This window comes from Ambystoma mexicanum, chromosome 1q (genome assembly GCF_040938575.1).
Source record: "Ambystoma mexicanum isolate Mex_15411 chromosome 1q, UKY_AmexF1_1, whole genome shotgun sequence".
NCBI classification, from domain to species: domain Eukaryota; kingdom Metazoa; phylum Chordata; class Amphibia; order Caudata; family Ambystomatidae; genus Ambystoma; species Ambystoma mexicanum.
This window is the reverse complement of record NC_090922.1, coordinates 245891564-245906845: the sequence shown is the minus strand read 5'-3', so window position 1 is coordinate 245906845 and position 15282 is coordinate 245891564. Positions and strand designations below refer to the sequence as shown.

At 45.3% G+C, this 15282-nt stretch overlaps 1 protein-coding gene across 5 annotated transcripts in view; it reads left to right on the top strand.

Annotated features, from left to right (window-relative positions):
- Positions 1-15282, top strand: part of PPP6R1 (protein phosphatase 6 regulatory subunit 1) — a 1952116-nt gene that overhangs the window by 354733 nt on the left and 1582101 nt on the right. For all 5 annotated transcript variants that reach the window (XM_069638194.1, XM_069638176.1, XM_069638186.1 and 2 more), the window contains one exon: positions 3052-3117. In XM_069638194.1, coding sequence (XP_069494295.1) covers positions 3052-3117 — 66 coding nt within the window. The remainder of the gene's footprint in view (positions 1-3051; positions 3118-15282) is intronic.

Below are 15282 nucleotides of genomic sequence, written 5' to 3'. Positions count from 1 at the left end.
CATTATTCCGTCAGTAGGTAATACTCGCTTTTCACGCACAGGGGAATATTCCTGCGAGCCAAAGAAGCCAGAGTAGAGGGGCCCTACCTGTCCATCCTCAGAGTCCTGCGCTTCACCATTGAAGAAGCATCAGCACTCGAAGCCAGACCTGCGTCTCCGTGGGAATCAGGTGAGCGTGACAGTATATGAGGTCATCTTGTCCAGCCCACATACACACATAGTGAGGTGCAAGATTGTAAACCCTGACACGTTTCTCACGGAAATGTGCACTGATGAGTGTTAAAATGGATTTCTGAAGTCTGACCTGGTGGGCAGAGGTTCAGAAGGCCAGCCTAGTTTCTTGGAACAGGGTAACCTTCTGGACAAGCTAGACCAATCAAGGTAGCATTGGCGACGGTCAAGACTAGGTCTCAGGATGGGTTATGGTGAATGAAAGCCCACAATGAGCACATAGAGTAAAGAACATTACAAATCACTCCCAGTCAGGTGTATATATTAAAAATGCATATTATTTATTCAAGGCCTTTGAAATCAAACACAAAGCAATTATAAACCATAATACTTCAAACAGGGTGCTTTGGTGGTTCCGGAGTAATTTGTAGGGCCGCTTGCATCGATGGCCCGATTAATTGCTTCTATTTTTGTGTCTGTGTGGTTGTGATGTCACACAAGGATTGTGATGGTATGACGCATTTGTTGCACAAGGTTGGGTTTTTGATTTCCTTGATGATTATGAATACTTATTTTTGTTGGTTTGTTGCTGATTGGATTCTTGATGAAGGATCCAAAGTATATATCGAGACCTGTGGATGGGTTCTCACATTGCTTGATGAGGAGGATTTGGCCCAGGAACACTGAGAGAATGGTGAGTTGCGACACCACATTTTAGTCGAGATAGTTGTGTTGGGACCTCAGATTTGAAGGAGCCTGGACCCATAACCAAGGGAATGACCCATTGACTCAGTGGAGCAACAAACAAGTCAACTACAAGGCAGAAGCACCAACATACATGTTAAAGGAGAACTTAAGGACCCGACACAGGTTCCAGAACAGCTCAGGGTTACAGGAAGGAGCAGCTATCCAGAAAGAAATCGTATGATGGCAGGAGGAGACTCGAGACATTACAAGATGGGAGGGGTGGCAGTTTAGCAGCATGTCACCCTACCTCCAGGCTGGAAGATACTCCACCTCAAGTTGCTTAGTCCAGGATGATTTTACAGAGATTCAGCACAGCAAAGGCCAGAAAACTGTCCCATGAAGAAACCGAAAGTGCAACCATCAAGGACTGAGGAGGACAATGGTGCTGGTGGGAGGCGTAGGACTCTGGATGGGATTCCAGCAGCTTAAATAGATAAGTGGGAAGGAACTACCTGTATTACCAGGCGAGGTGAAATGTGGGCTGCTGATACTGAAGACATCATTCTTCCATGAAATCGGGTACAGATCTCTGAAGAATGTACAGGGTCATCCAATCATGCCACAGGGCAACACACAGCCCTAAAAACAGCCAAACACACTGGCCCACCACCGCAGGATGTAGCTGTGGGAAGTCTAGATGACGTTAACAAGCCAACGCAAGTTTATATTCAAACTGTGTCTCTTTGTGGGCTCGGGCTGAGCCTACATCAGCAAAGCTGCTATTTTGGCTGTGCCTCGTGGTCAACATGGACAAATGGATGGCCCAAAACAAAATGATGGGAGGCAGAGCTTAAATAATTTAGTACTCCAATGGCTCATTGGCACACTTTGCTTCTCAGGCAGTAAAAATTACTGCACCCCTGGTGGAGCTAGCACTAAATCACTGCTGCCACCTGCTAAAAACACACTTTCAGGGTGATAGCCAATCTGCTATATAAATGGGGTGCTTAATAAAGTTGAATAGAAAAAGACTTTGCTTTCTAATATAAACCCATTTCTGTGGTGGTCTAGATTTTGGAGAGCTGTGTTGTTGGATACATTTTTAAAGATTTTTCGTAGTGACGTTCCCAGATTGATTAAAACATGGCAACCTTTAAATGGTTTTTGCAAGCAAATGAGTCTCAGAAATTTATCACAGACATGGTTCCATTAACTAGTTTACTTTCTACTAATCTATGAAATTGTCATACTTACTCTGATCTTCATAATCAAAAAACATTGTTGTTGAAACATTCAGAAGAAAACAGATTGTAGGAAGAAAACTGGAAGCTGCATGGACTGCCCTCTAGAATGGCTTCCGCTTCCTCTGAAGTTTGAGAATAATCACTTATACTTTTGGAAAATACTTAAGACTCCTCTTCTAAAATTCCTTGGGGTTCCTGCACTTATTCCTGGAGCCTTATCTAAGATTGCTGCCAGACCTGTTTCCTTCCTTCCTTCCTTCCTCACTCCCTGCTACTGGCCTTTTCATCTGCCCCCTGGCAGACCACCTTCTGGGCTGTCATCCGTTGTGTAAACTTGTTCCCATTACATTTGTCCCCATTCTGTTCCTTGCCATTGCATTCACTGATCTGATGCTTCCAAGATCTTGAGCAATTGTCTGGAGCCCCTCTCTACATTGGAGGCGGCACAAATCGGTTGATACCACATTTGGTGCCATTCAAAACTGCAATAGCCATCTGAAATATCTGCTTGTAGGAGAACACATATCCCCTTAATCTTGTTATTTAGGGCTGGTGGGTGGTTGAGAGAAGAGAACAATCTTGACATTGCCTGTAATTTTTAGGAAGATATGCATTTGAATTTTGATATCCTGCCCCGTTCAACAATTCTGGAGCTATGATGCACTATATAAGAATGCTCAACCTACCAATACCTTTCCAAAACATTGCTTAATAAAGTTCATGAATAACTCATCTTGTATGTGCAGGCACTAATGTTTCAGTGAATTCCTCTTGGTTATGGTATATATTTAAAATGTACTCAAACCTACATGTAAGCCACTCTCTTTATTCGCACCTAAAAGGTGCTCAGGTTTGTGTTCTGTTTTTCCTGACTTTTGTCCTGGGAGCTTTTGCTAGATAGCTAGATAGTTTTGAAGCCTGCTCAGCTTACATGTTCTTCATTTTACAGTGGCTCAATGAAGAAAAAATTGTCCAGCGATTGATTGAAATGATTCACCCATCAAAGGATGACAATGTAAGTACATTTTGTAATTGTTGTATCACCACAGAGCCATTTCAGTTAAGTTGATTCTTTGGTTCCCAGTTATGAGATTCATGAAACACTAAAATCTCTCAAGATATGAGTTTTTCAATAACCTGGTATTAAATTTAATCTAACCAGATCGTATCTCCCTATTGCAGGAACTTACTATTGCCAAAGGACTATAAACTAGTCAAAATACACACAAATACATGCCTATCTGGCATCCTTTATCTGTTTTTGTTTTACTGAATAAGCAACCAAAAAACATAAAAGCACAAATGTGCTTTACTTTGACTTCCCAGTCACTCTGATCTAGGAAATTAAAATGAAGTGATAAAGATGGGAGGTAAATGCTACATTGTATTGTAGTTGTTTATATAGCGCCATTTTCCATTTGTATAGCCTCATTGTGGTTGGAACAACCTCGTGGACCGAAGTCCATGTATGGGAAACGTTGTGAGAGTAGATTTTAAGACTTTAAGATACGTGTGTGTATTCTGCTGAAATTAGGACTCGGGAGGGATTACTAGGCTCCAGTGAGCAACCCCAGAAGTCAGGGACGTGGGCGGGTGCTGTCGGTGGTTGAGACAGAGGGCTAGTGTAGGAGACTCTATGTATGCCCAGCTAGACCAAATTTGTCATAGGTTGTCGCAGTATACTAATGGCAGAGGCGTGGAATCACATCAGAGGTTTTAGTGCGATAAATTATGTGAGCAGCGAGACTGAATTTGACATAGCCGTAGCTGCATTCTAGAGTGCATGGATGGAGAGCCATGCCTACAGCAGGTGCCCACAGACGTGGTGCGTTCATACATACTTAATCTCGTACAGAGTTTATCTTTGATGTAGCTTTTTCTGATTTTGTCTGGCACTGTGGTCTGGTTTACCCCTAAGATTCCCAAGGCGATTGGCTGGTCGTATCAGTGCATCTTCTAATGGTGGTAGAATGCTACCATTCGGATTGACCTGGCTAGTGGGATTCTTTGAGTGCAATAGGCAAATAAGTTAAATAGACATAGCTACTACGTGTCTTCGACATACTAAGAAGATTAACCAGGTAATCCAATAAGCGCGATCGCAGGGGATACTTGCATTTAACCGCCTATGATATTTCTCATCCCCAAAAGAAACAACCATTTAAGTGCCTTGTGTTTTATGCCCCCCAAGAGCATCTTGGTGCTTCACCATTCCTACCCCCAAATCCATCCAAGTGCATACCATGTCCTATACCCCTAGTTGAACTGGCACACTTCCTTTCTGCCTTCAGTGAACCTATGAATTGTGCGTTCTGAGTGCTTGGTGAGGCCCCTTTGATAATTGATTAGTGTGATCCATCTAAGTGCGTAACATGTCCTGTGCCCAAATCAAACTAGGCATGGCACAATGGCTACATCTAGTGATTTGTCTAATTGAGCATTCTGTGTCTTTATGGCAAGCCCCTTTTCATATTTAATAGGGGAGGGTCTGCCGGTGCAAGCCTCTTGGTATTCGGCTGATGTGGGAATTTGTAAGCAGCCCTGTTGCATTTTTAGGACTAGTCTGCTATACAGATGCTTTTCAGTGGCACAGTTCAAGGCATCATCAGATTTTCAGGTGTTGTCCAGTAATGAGAGTTAATGTTGGGGGACGGGGTAAGTGATATGTGATCATCTGCGGGAATGGAATGGGATGAGTTTATATCGGTGGCCCACTGCAGCAACACCACTCCACTGTCCCACAATGTGTAGTGATAGGGTCTGCTCAATTGCCTGCTTTGTGAAAGGTTATGGTGGGCAGGTTAAGGTTATTCAGATGGTTAGATGGTTGGAGCATTTTTCTTAACTTAACTCCATGTCTGACATTGCCTTTGTAGGAGTTTTCTTTGCACTCCTTTTTTTCTGCAGCCTTTTAGCCACACTGTTGCTTATCCACAATGCTGGCCCATCTTGACGAGGATAGACTACCATGCAGTTTGAAATAACGGTTGACCTGATAGACATGGTGGAGTGCAGAATTAGTCTCTCAATGCTGTATAAGGCTACGTCAAGTAGAGAATCTGGCTTTGGGTGTAAATATGGGATACTCTCAACTTTGGAACCTGCACCTTGCAAAAGAGGCTCTCTGGGATGCTTAATGAGCCCACTAACACTGTTTCCTTGCAGGTTAATCATATAAAACTTGATTTGGAAACCAACAGATTCCATTAAATTATCAATATGCTGTAAAAAGCAAAAAAAAATGATAGGACATTGAACCTATGAAATTGACGAATAATCGCAACAGTTGATAAGTGAGTTTAATTTTTAAGATGGATTCTCAGAAGTAACCCAGAGGGAAGGCTCTGAGAAGCCACCCTATTTGAGTTAACTGAGAAGAGACACTTAGCTCTACCCAAACTCAATCAAGGTAAGTACTACAGCAGTAATGCTTGGACTTCAGGAGATATTGGGGGAGGGTGTAGTTGTACAATGAGACACACACAGAGCACTCCAATAAATAAAGTTCGATCATTAGTATAAGAATACTCAATTGATGAGGTCTGAACACACTCTAAGCAATGACGATATTGGGTATGTAATACTACTAGACCAATACTATAAACCTGCATACATTTGCAGGTGTAGATTTCACTAGAGAGCACCCACACTTAAGACAGTTACAAGTGATTCAAATATGAAATGTGGAAACTTGTAAGTAGTTAAGCAAGTGAAACATATTTAAGCAATGTAGAACAATTGAAATTCAAAGAAAGGCAATGTAAAAGGAATGTACCCTTTGTGACGTATCCCCAGATGTAGTCACTTCTCCCCTGGCGGAGCCCCTTCCCATGGGTCCAGGGAGGTGAGGCTGCCATCGGATAGTCCCGCTGGTGGTGGTACTCAGTGGGTGGATTTCATGGGGTGGGGAAGCCCACTGTGGGTTTAGCGACGACCTAGGGAAAATATGGTATCCCTATAGCGAACCTAACCCTAACACACCTTCCTACCACCTTTCACCAACACTTTCCCTAGTGTTCCTATATGTTTTTTCCATACCACCAATATAGGAATTACTGAGTTTAGGACGAGAGCGGACTTATCAAGGCACATTAAGTACTGAGACAAGGGATAGACCAATTGACTCGCTGGAAGACGACTTCACAAAGACGAGAGAAATGCACAGGTCTGTTACCCGCACCCAGAGGATTGGGCGCTCATTTGAACTGTTATCCTTTGAAGTGCAAACCAAGCCTGGTGAACGGAGGCATTCCCACTGGCAGTGTGAACTGCATACTAAATTCTGAGGACAGTTGGGGAGGGGAGTCGTTCCGCCCAGCCTTTGTGAATAGTGAAACCAAGAGACCTCAGGAGAAGGCAGAATATTCTGTATTTTGAAGTCCATCACAAGAAGGCCTGGAGAAGGGAGTAGGGAGTAATTCCCCTGGCACTGTGGAGACATTGAGAAGCAGTTACCTGGAGAAGGGAGGCAGTCTCCAGGAACCCAATAGTGAAGAAAAACTATGGTCAATAAGGAATGATGGTTGGACATTTTTCTTTTGAATTTGAACTGAAACTTTTACAGTACCATAGACTGTAACTTTGTTTCCTTGGAAAGGAACTGAGACCTTGAGAAGGGAGTTATTCTCACAGGCAAAATTCCCCCTACAAACAGGCACTGCCCTGGATCGAGCTTGCCAGCCTATAGGAAGGTTCCAGGAATCTTCCGAAGGCTTCAAGAACATAATCTTCTTGCAGGAGTCCGGAATGGTTGGTCCCACCAGCACAAGGGTTGAAGCATCTACTAAGGTGTTCAGGAGATGGAACCATAGAGACAGGGCTGTACCGGTACTATGTCTGGATGCAATGGTGGATGTCTTCAACGGTCGTCTGTGTTCAGCATGCTCCAGCTATTTGTAGGGTACTTCTCTCCAAGCGATGATCTGAAGAACTGCTGTAGGAGTCTTCCTTTTATCCCATAATCAAGCCCTGGTACCCCATCCCAGCAATGCTATCTGCACTATTCAAACAGACAAGCGCTGTCCTATCAGGAAAAACCCCCTGCCTAAAATCTGCTCAGCAACAGACCTGTCCTGAGTGTGGATTGGGACTAGCCCCCACATCCAGCCAGATGCCAGCTGCTTAAACCGCTGTTTTGCTTGGCAAACCCGAGATTTTCCCCGGAGAAAGCGATTAATGTGCCAATTCCTCACCTGAGAGGACAGGAAGGTGGCCGAAGGACAGGGCGAAAACACGCGACCCAGCCATTTTGATTATTTGGTGCTTAAAATGGCATTATGCAGTAAAATGCAGAAGTGCACATGAGAAGAAACATGGTAGAATAATATCCACTACTACCAGCCCGTCTTCGACATATAAAAGAGTAACACACATTTTGCTAAAAGGAAAAGGGGTACAAAGTAAGGTGATGTATGTTGCTTAAAAACAACAAAGAATCTCGTAAAGGACACAGTCTCCTTGCACTGGTAGCCTTAAGGACTTACGATTGCTCCAAAATAGATGGACTAAGAACAGTAAGTAAAGCAAAAAGGCTTTACTCTGCTCGAAAGGAATCAAATTGTAGACAGAGGTTGGGAGAGGGGATCCATTGACGCCATTGGTGGTGGAGCCGCAAAAAGAAAATATTTTCTATGCCTCGAGGACCTGCCCCCACCACACCCACGAGAAGTGGGGCAGGGGGATTTAATCCACCCCGGATGGGTTTCCTAGTCTAGTCGGTTATGCTGATCTTCTCCGACACTCTTGGAGTTTGCTTCATGAGCTCATGGAGCTCATCCCAACTGTTCATTGTTCCTTTACTGTTTAGTGTTATGCTTATAACGATTCTCCTGAAGATATTGTCTCTGCCTTTACTTTGCTTTCATGTTTCTCATGTTATCGAGATCTAACCTTTGTTAGGTTTTGTAAGATTTCATCTTGTTAGGAATCCCCCTCTCCTGGGTTTGCTCTACTGGTTTCTTTCTCCTATTTAATTTACTTGCCAGTCTCAAATCATAATTCTTTTTACACTTGTATATGGAGTGTCTTCTCCACTTTGAAGCACTTCACTTGTGTAGAAGCGCTTTACAAATTTACAATTACTCTTCAAAACTGAGTTCCTGTGGTTGTTTCCCCTCTTCTCCAGCATTGGATCGTACATGGATGCGCATGCTTTGAATAGTCCCTGCTGACAGGCTGGAAATATCTGTAACCTTTCTATTATAACTTCTAGGCTCACTTTAGTAGCACATCATTGCCCATTTGAGTTTATTCAGACCCAGCCAATGGGACGTCGAGTATCTAGTTCTACCCAAAAGGCCATCTTCAGATTCTAAACTCACATCGTGCTGAGGAGTCATCTAAGCCCTTTTTCCTGAGAGAAACTTAATTTAAGAAATACTTTAGGAAAACATCATTCTTCAAGAATGATCATCTCTACTAACAGATACGTGGGATTTTGACAGGAGGAAAAAAGGAAATCCCTGTTCAAAGCATGCCAAACATGTGGCATTAAGAGTGCATTTGAGGGAGATGCACATGCTGAATACATATACGGCCTTTACCCAGCACATATACAAATGGATGGTGAAATGTGTGCTACTTTTAGCACTAAGACTATAAAAGACAGGAAAAGAAGATTGGTATTATGGTTAAATCAGGGTAAATAACCCCCTTCAGAGGATGAGAACTCTAGAAGTGTTTTGGATTACAGGGCTAATAGACTCCATCCCTCCAAAAGGGTTGGGTGTATGGAAAAACTGCTATCGTATGCTAAAAAAGAAAGGATGAAAAATCAAGTAAATCCAGCTGTCCGTCATCGACATCACGACGAAGAAACCGCTGCTGGCAATGACAGCGTGGACAGATGGAAATAATTTCTGGGCCGCATATGGCTGCCTTGTTGACGACAGAGTAAATCCTTATCGACTATCAAGATGACTTTGTCAAACAATATGGGCAAATCCTCGTCGACTTCATCGACCACATCAACTACATCGACGGCAAAACCAATGGTATAGTCAACTACAAAAACTACCTCATTGACTACAAGAACTACCTCGGCGACAACCTCAGCAGCAACAAAAACGTTGACGGCAGCTCCAATGACGAAAACTCGATTGATAATGAATCAGCCTACAAAGACAGCGGGAACACAGAAAGCAGCACCTTCGCCGATGGTACATGGCATATAGCTTTCTACAGTACAGTCCCCAATGCGATCTTCTGGTTGACGACCATGACCATTGTAGGAAAAAGAATTGTGACAACGACCTCATCTACAGAAACCGGTAAACTTGCAGGTGACAAGAGCACTGGAGGGGTCACATCGACAAAATCATCGGAACACCAAACAGCATGAAAATCAAGTGGAAAACATCCACTGACACCCATCTTTAAGTACAGAAGATGTTGCAGCACAAGAACAGACCAGGGAATCCCCAGTGGGAAATGCAAATCTACAGAAGATAGGCCTATAGTAATAAGAATCCATTGCAACCCTCCATAACCGGGAACAGTCCAGCAGCTATAACTACAAGCAGGGAGCCATATCTATCGCCAGTCTCTTCAGTACTGCCTGAGCAAATATTATAACACCATATAGACTCTGAACAAGGTTGTTTACCTAAATTCTCAGAATATGAACATTATTCAGGTCTACAATCTCCACAGGGAAGGCCAATACGTTCTTCAGTATTGAGGCATTCGCTGGTACCCCTGGCTCCAAGCTTTCCAATTAGGCTGGTCCCGTCCCAACCTTCTGACCCAATCATCAATCCACAAGCGTCACTCTCCCTCCCAACTATTAGCCACACCTCAATCTCTAGTGCACCAACTAGACCAGATGCTACCATCAACACAAGACCAAGAAATTGTATGACGAGATGCCAGGCTCTTCCGGTGTTCCTCCGAATCCCAGTAGGGAGAAGTGGCATACTGGAGAGGAAAGGGGACATGTAAATAACACGCCTCCCAGGCAAACAAGTTCATCCCCAAGATGGTTGTCCGTCAGACCTTTGGTACCCCCTGCAGAAAACTATATCAAAATGTCCAGTAATAACACAAGGATCCCCACTAAGGCCGGCACACTTCCCATATCACGAGCAATAGGGAGGAGAACTGCAGTTATCAAACACAGATGATAACAATCAAGATACGGCCACTACCTCTACCCGTTCTCCACAACAGGATGACTGGGATGAGGGAGATACACAGGAATTGATCAAGTACCAGTTAAGCCTACTAAACAGTCTCCACCAGATGAGATAGGTGCGTTTCACACCATCATGCAGAAGGCATGCGAAGAATTCAGACTGGTGCCCTCAGAACGTTTGATCTGATACATAAGCGAAGAAAAAGATGTCAACTCCCATTTTAGATGATGTATGGAAGAAAGCTTTACTATAGACCGCCATTTTCGGAGCCAGCACTAAAAGGACAACTCGAAAAGAAATTCAGGGCACCGGATGGGTCTCCTAAATGCCTGACATCTCGGTCCCACTCCTGAGGCGGTTGTCTCGGCGGCAGCAGGGCGAAAGTCGCACACAAGGCCAAAAATGTGCTGTCCCACCAGATAACCGCAGAAAGCAGGATGCGTTTGGGTAGAAAATCTTGGCTTCCAGGGCCACAATGGTCAAAGTAGCAAAATCCCTGGTGATAATTACCAGCTATGACTGAGAAATGTGGAACAGAATGGTGCTGCTGTTAGAACATCTGCCAGACGAGAAGCGCAAACAGGTGCGAGGGGTCAGAAATGAGGCTCTACAACTTTGTAAAGATTTTTTAAAATGTGCCATTTTATTAAATTGAAAGGTTGGATAAACGCCCCACTGTCCCTGGCCCGTCTAGGATTTCCCTGCCCAAAATAAACTAAAAGAAAAACTATAACAAAGGATATCTGTCCCTCGCACTTATACATTCAACAAATCAATAGGAAAATGCATGGCAGTTGAAAACGACAATATTAACGACAAATTGCCAACAGAACATTCCAACACTTCAATGAAACACCAAAGAACATAGACTGTTCTTTCTCTTCTTTAAGCAAGAATGAGCCTAAGAATTCTCTTCTTCACATGAGCAACAATAATTGTCTTTGTCATGATGATTTGCCACACATGAATACTTCTGAAGAAATGCAACTTCTCTACAGCTTTACTTCAGGACCACAAACAACATAAGTTGTCTTCATCAGAACCACACTACAGCACATCATCCACTGCTACCTGGTTTACTCACATGCCAGGCCTACTACTTCAAAGGTTTGCCATCCGGGTATACTGCCCTGCCCGAACAGCGTTTCACAAAATAGAATGTGCTTCAGTGGTAACCTTAAACTACTTCACAACAGCTTTGCAATGGTCTTTATTGTGCAGCATTACACTTTTTTGCAACTTTTCAGGGAAAACAAGATTCACATTGATGCTATTTAACCCCTTAACTGCTGCTAAAGCCCTGTTTTGGACATTTCGATATGTCACATTCAACCCCTTGTCCGTTTTTGTTACGAGTGATATCACAGCCAAATTTGCACCCCTTTTTTCCCACATGTAGGCGGTCCTAATGCCACCAAGGATTCCTAGTTTGCTGTAGGGGTGTCAGAAAATAACCAATATATGACCACATTTTGTGTTTCTTCAGAAAACGCCAATAAAATTAGGTACAAAGTAGCCTGTGCATTTTTCCATGTAAGAGGTAGCAACAAATGGTTTTCTGGTCTGAATTCACCATTTTCCAAGCTTTCAGGAACAGGTTGAGTGTAAAAAAAAAAAAAAACACATTGTTTTTATAAGGTTACAATCCGTTTTGTGACAGGTAGGCGATTTTTCCCTTTTTTCTTTGAATAGGATATGCGTGATCGGAATGGAAGAGGAGGGTAGGAAAGCTGAATACGAAGACAGAAAGGCATACCTGAAAAGTAGACCAAATTCCATGTTCAGGAAGGGGTCATTTGTGCAGGTCTGGCAACAACTATGTAGCTAAAATTACCAATTATTGGGAAAAATTTGGAAAAATGACAAACAAAATGTATGTGCTGGACATGTTTGGACAAGGCAATGACTACTGTCAATATTGAGAAAAGCAATGCACTACTACATTTCTGTGAATTTTCTAGTTAGGAAAACAGAGTTTTCGTAATTTTTCAACAATCAAGCAATAACCAAAAGCCAAAAACGGAGCCATGGTATACAGGATTTATATGTTGACGGCCTAAACAGACGTACTTCGCATTGGAAAACAAATGTGGCGAAGAATGGCAAGCATCAATTTTTTTTGAAAGAGCACAGGCAGACCTTTGGAAGGATAGGTGACTTAGGCAGGTTATAAAAGCATACAGTGCCTAAAGCAGCGACTAAATGTAGCTCACATTTGAGAAATTAAAAGGGTTGTGTAACAAAGTGCAGTAGGAAATGTATGAAAAAGTTATCAAAACCAAGAGAAAACAAATTTCCTACTTTCCCTCATTCCCACAGATGTCCGGATACAAATGGTACCTCGCATGTGTCGGTACACTGACCTGTGCGCAAAGGGATATGGCTAAACCACTGGTACATCAAACTCCCTGGGAAATACTGTATTTGGCTGTCTGGATGACCCACAGATTTGGGCCTGGGGTGTCGCAGCCACTAAAGGGAACCCCATGTATTTCTGGGAATCCAAAGAGGTCTGACTTACCCAAATCGCCCTAGAATTTATTACCCACAAGGCCTGGCAAAGTCTGAAATGTAAGGGAAAAAACATAATGTTGCGACATTTGCCACCTGGAAACCATCGAAACACGCCGGCAACAACACATGCTTACATTCCCACAGGTGTCTGGAAAAAAACGGTACCTCACATGTGTGGGTGCAATGACTTGGCCGGAAACTAAAGTGTTGACCGTCCCCAAGTCTAGAGGCAGTCCCAGGGAGCCCCGGCAGGGTCCCCATCTATACCCAGAGGGTAAAGCTCTAACCAGGCCAGTCAGAGCTTTGGGTAGATGGCGGTGCTGCCTCTGAGCTTGGGCGCCTGTCTCCCTTGTTGGTCGACGTCCCCAACTTCAGCGGCTGTTCCAGGGACCCCTGGTAGGATCCCCATCCATACCCGGATGGAAAAGCTCTAAAGCAGCCCAGCCAGTGATTCAGGAGAGCCGGCAATGCTGCCCGGCTTTTGGCGCCTGTCCCCCATGTGGGTTGCGCTTACCCAGGCCCAGCTGTGGTCTCGGGGAGTCCCGGCAGGGTCTCCATCCCTCCTCGGAGGGAAAAGCTGTAACACGGCATGGCCGGAGCTTTAGGACTGCCCAGGGTAGGGCCGCCAGCCTTAGGAGCCTGTCTCCTATGTGGGTCGGTTGTCCCCAAGCCCAGTGGCATTCTTAGGGAGCCCGGCATAGTTACCCATCTCTCCCCGGAGGGAAGAACTGTAATGCATCCCAACCAGTGCTCTAGGACGACCAGGGGTGCTGCTCCCAGCCTTCAGCGTCTGCAACGCACATGAGTTGACCCCTTAAAACCCCCCCACCCCACACCCCCCTGTCTGCCAGCTCAGTGTCAGTCACAGGGTGCCCTGGCAGGGTCCACATCCCTTCCCAGAGGTCAAAGCTGTAACCCAACCTAGCCAGAGCACTAGGACGGAAGGAAGGGCTGCGCCGGCTTTCGGCTTCTGCCTCGCATGTGGATTGACTGCCTCCAGCCCAGCGGCAGTCCCAGGTAGCCTCTGCAGGGTCTCCACCCCTCCCCGAGGGAAAAGCTTTAGCATTGCCCGGCCAGAGATCCAGGATGGCTGGGGGTACTGCAACGGACGAATTAGCCCCCTAACTCCAAAATCTTTTTGCTGATGGCTTAGTGCGCCTTAATGCTTCCCAGGGTTGGCAAAATGGGACCAGACCCTCAATTGTGCCCCGCGCCCCCCATGGAAGCAGAAAGGATCTGCCCCTCCATGGGGGATTCCTGAGGGGACTGACCCTACAGGCATAGGGCCAGCCTCCTAAAGCACCCAAGTGTGCCTCTGGCAAAATTGCCCTATGTTGTTTTGCCTTCCTTGGGGTGCATAAAAAGCACCATCTTGCCACCATCTTGTAGACATTTATGGAGGGGTTAGGGTGGGGGGGGTCAGATTGGCCTGTGGGGGGGGGGGGGGGCACCCAGAGAACCTATACCGATTGTGGCCCTTGCTGCTTCAGAAGGGTGGCACAATGGGGCCAGAACGCCAATGCCCCCCTACCCACAGGGAAGTAGTAAGGGTCTGCACCTTCTGGGGGGGGGGGGAAATGGTAAGGGGGCACAACAACCTGGTACACGCAAGCATTCCACTATATGTGGAGTAACATTGTTTTGCCTTCCTTGGGGGCAAATCGGTACACAAATGGACCAATTTTCCCCCAACAAATGCAAAACATTATGCCATTTTCTGGGGTGGGGGTGGGTGGCTGACCAGCCTGCTCCCCACCCCAAGATCATATCCTTGGTGGCCTAGTGGTCCTAGCTGCTTCCCTGGGGTGGCATAAGGGGGAAGCAGCAAGAATCTGCATCTCCTTGAGGAGTTTTGTGGGGGGACTGACCCACAGGCACAGGGCCAGCACCCTAATGCCCTTTAGTGCATTTTATATGCACATGTTTTTTTTGTGTGCCTTCCTTGGCGGCAAATGGGGTACAACACAGCCCCCATCTGCCTCCAAATAATGCAAAACCTTGTGGCTTTTTCTGTTTATTTTTTTGTTGGGGCTGGGGGCTGTTTGGCTTGGTGGGGCCAGGGGGGGGCTCATGAATCTCCTGGTGGTCTAGTGGTGATTGTTGGTCGAGGATCAAATGACTCCCGATCAGCAAACTGATTGTGGGAGGGCTCACAGGAAAGGGGAGTCTAAAGCAGCACGCAAATGTGGTTGCTATATTTACATGCTGAAGCCTTTTGGCAATAAGGACCATGATGCCCAGGATGATAAACCCTTGGCATCCGTTCAGGCCTTTCATGACTGCCTCCAGGGCCTGGCGGAGTTCTTGGGGGTCCCTCTGCCCGAGGAAGCCCCCCAGGAGTTGGGAGTGCTAGGAGAGGACTTCAGGAAGCGCACCACAATCCAGTCTGGCATCCCTCTCTAGAAGGATGTTATTCAGGTGGTGCGAAAGGTCTGGGCCAACGACCAAATGAACAAGAAGTTGGACAGCAGGTTTAGGCGACGGACGGGAAGCCAATCCTCGTCTCCACCCTCAGCCACATTCCTCAGTGGTGG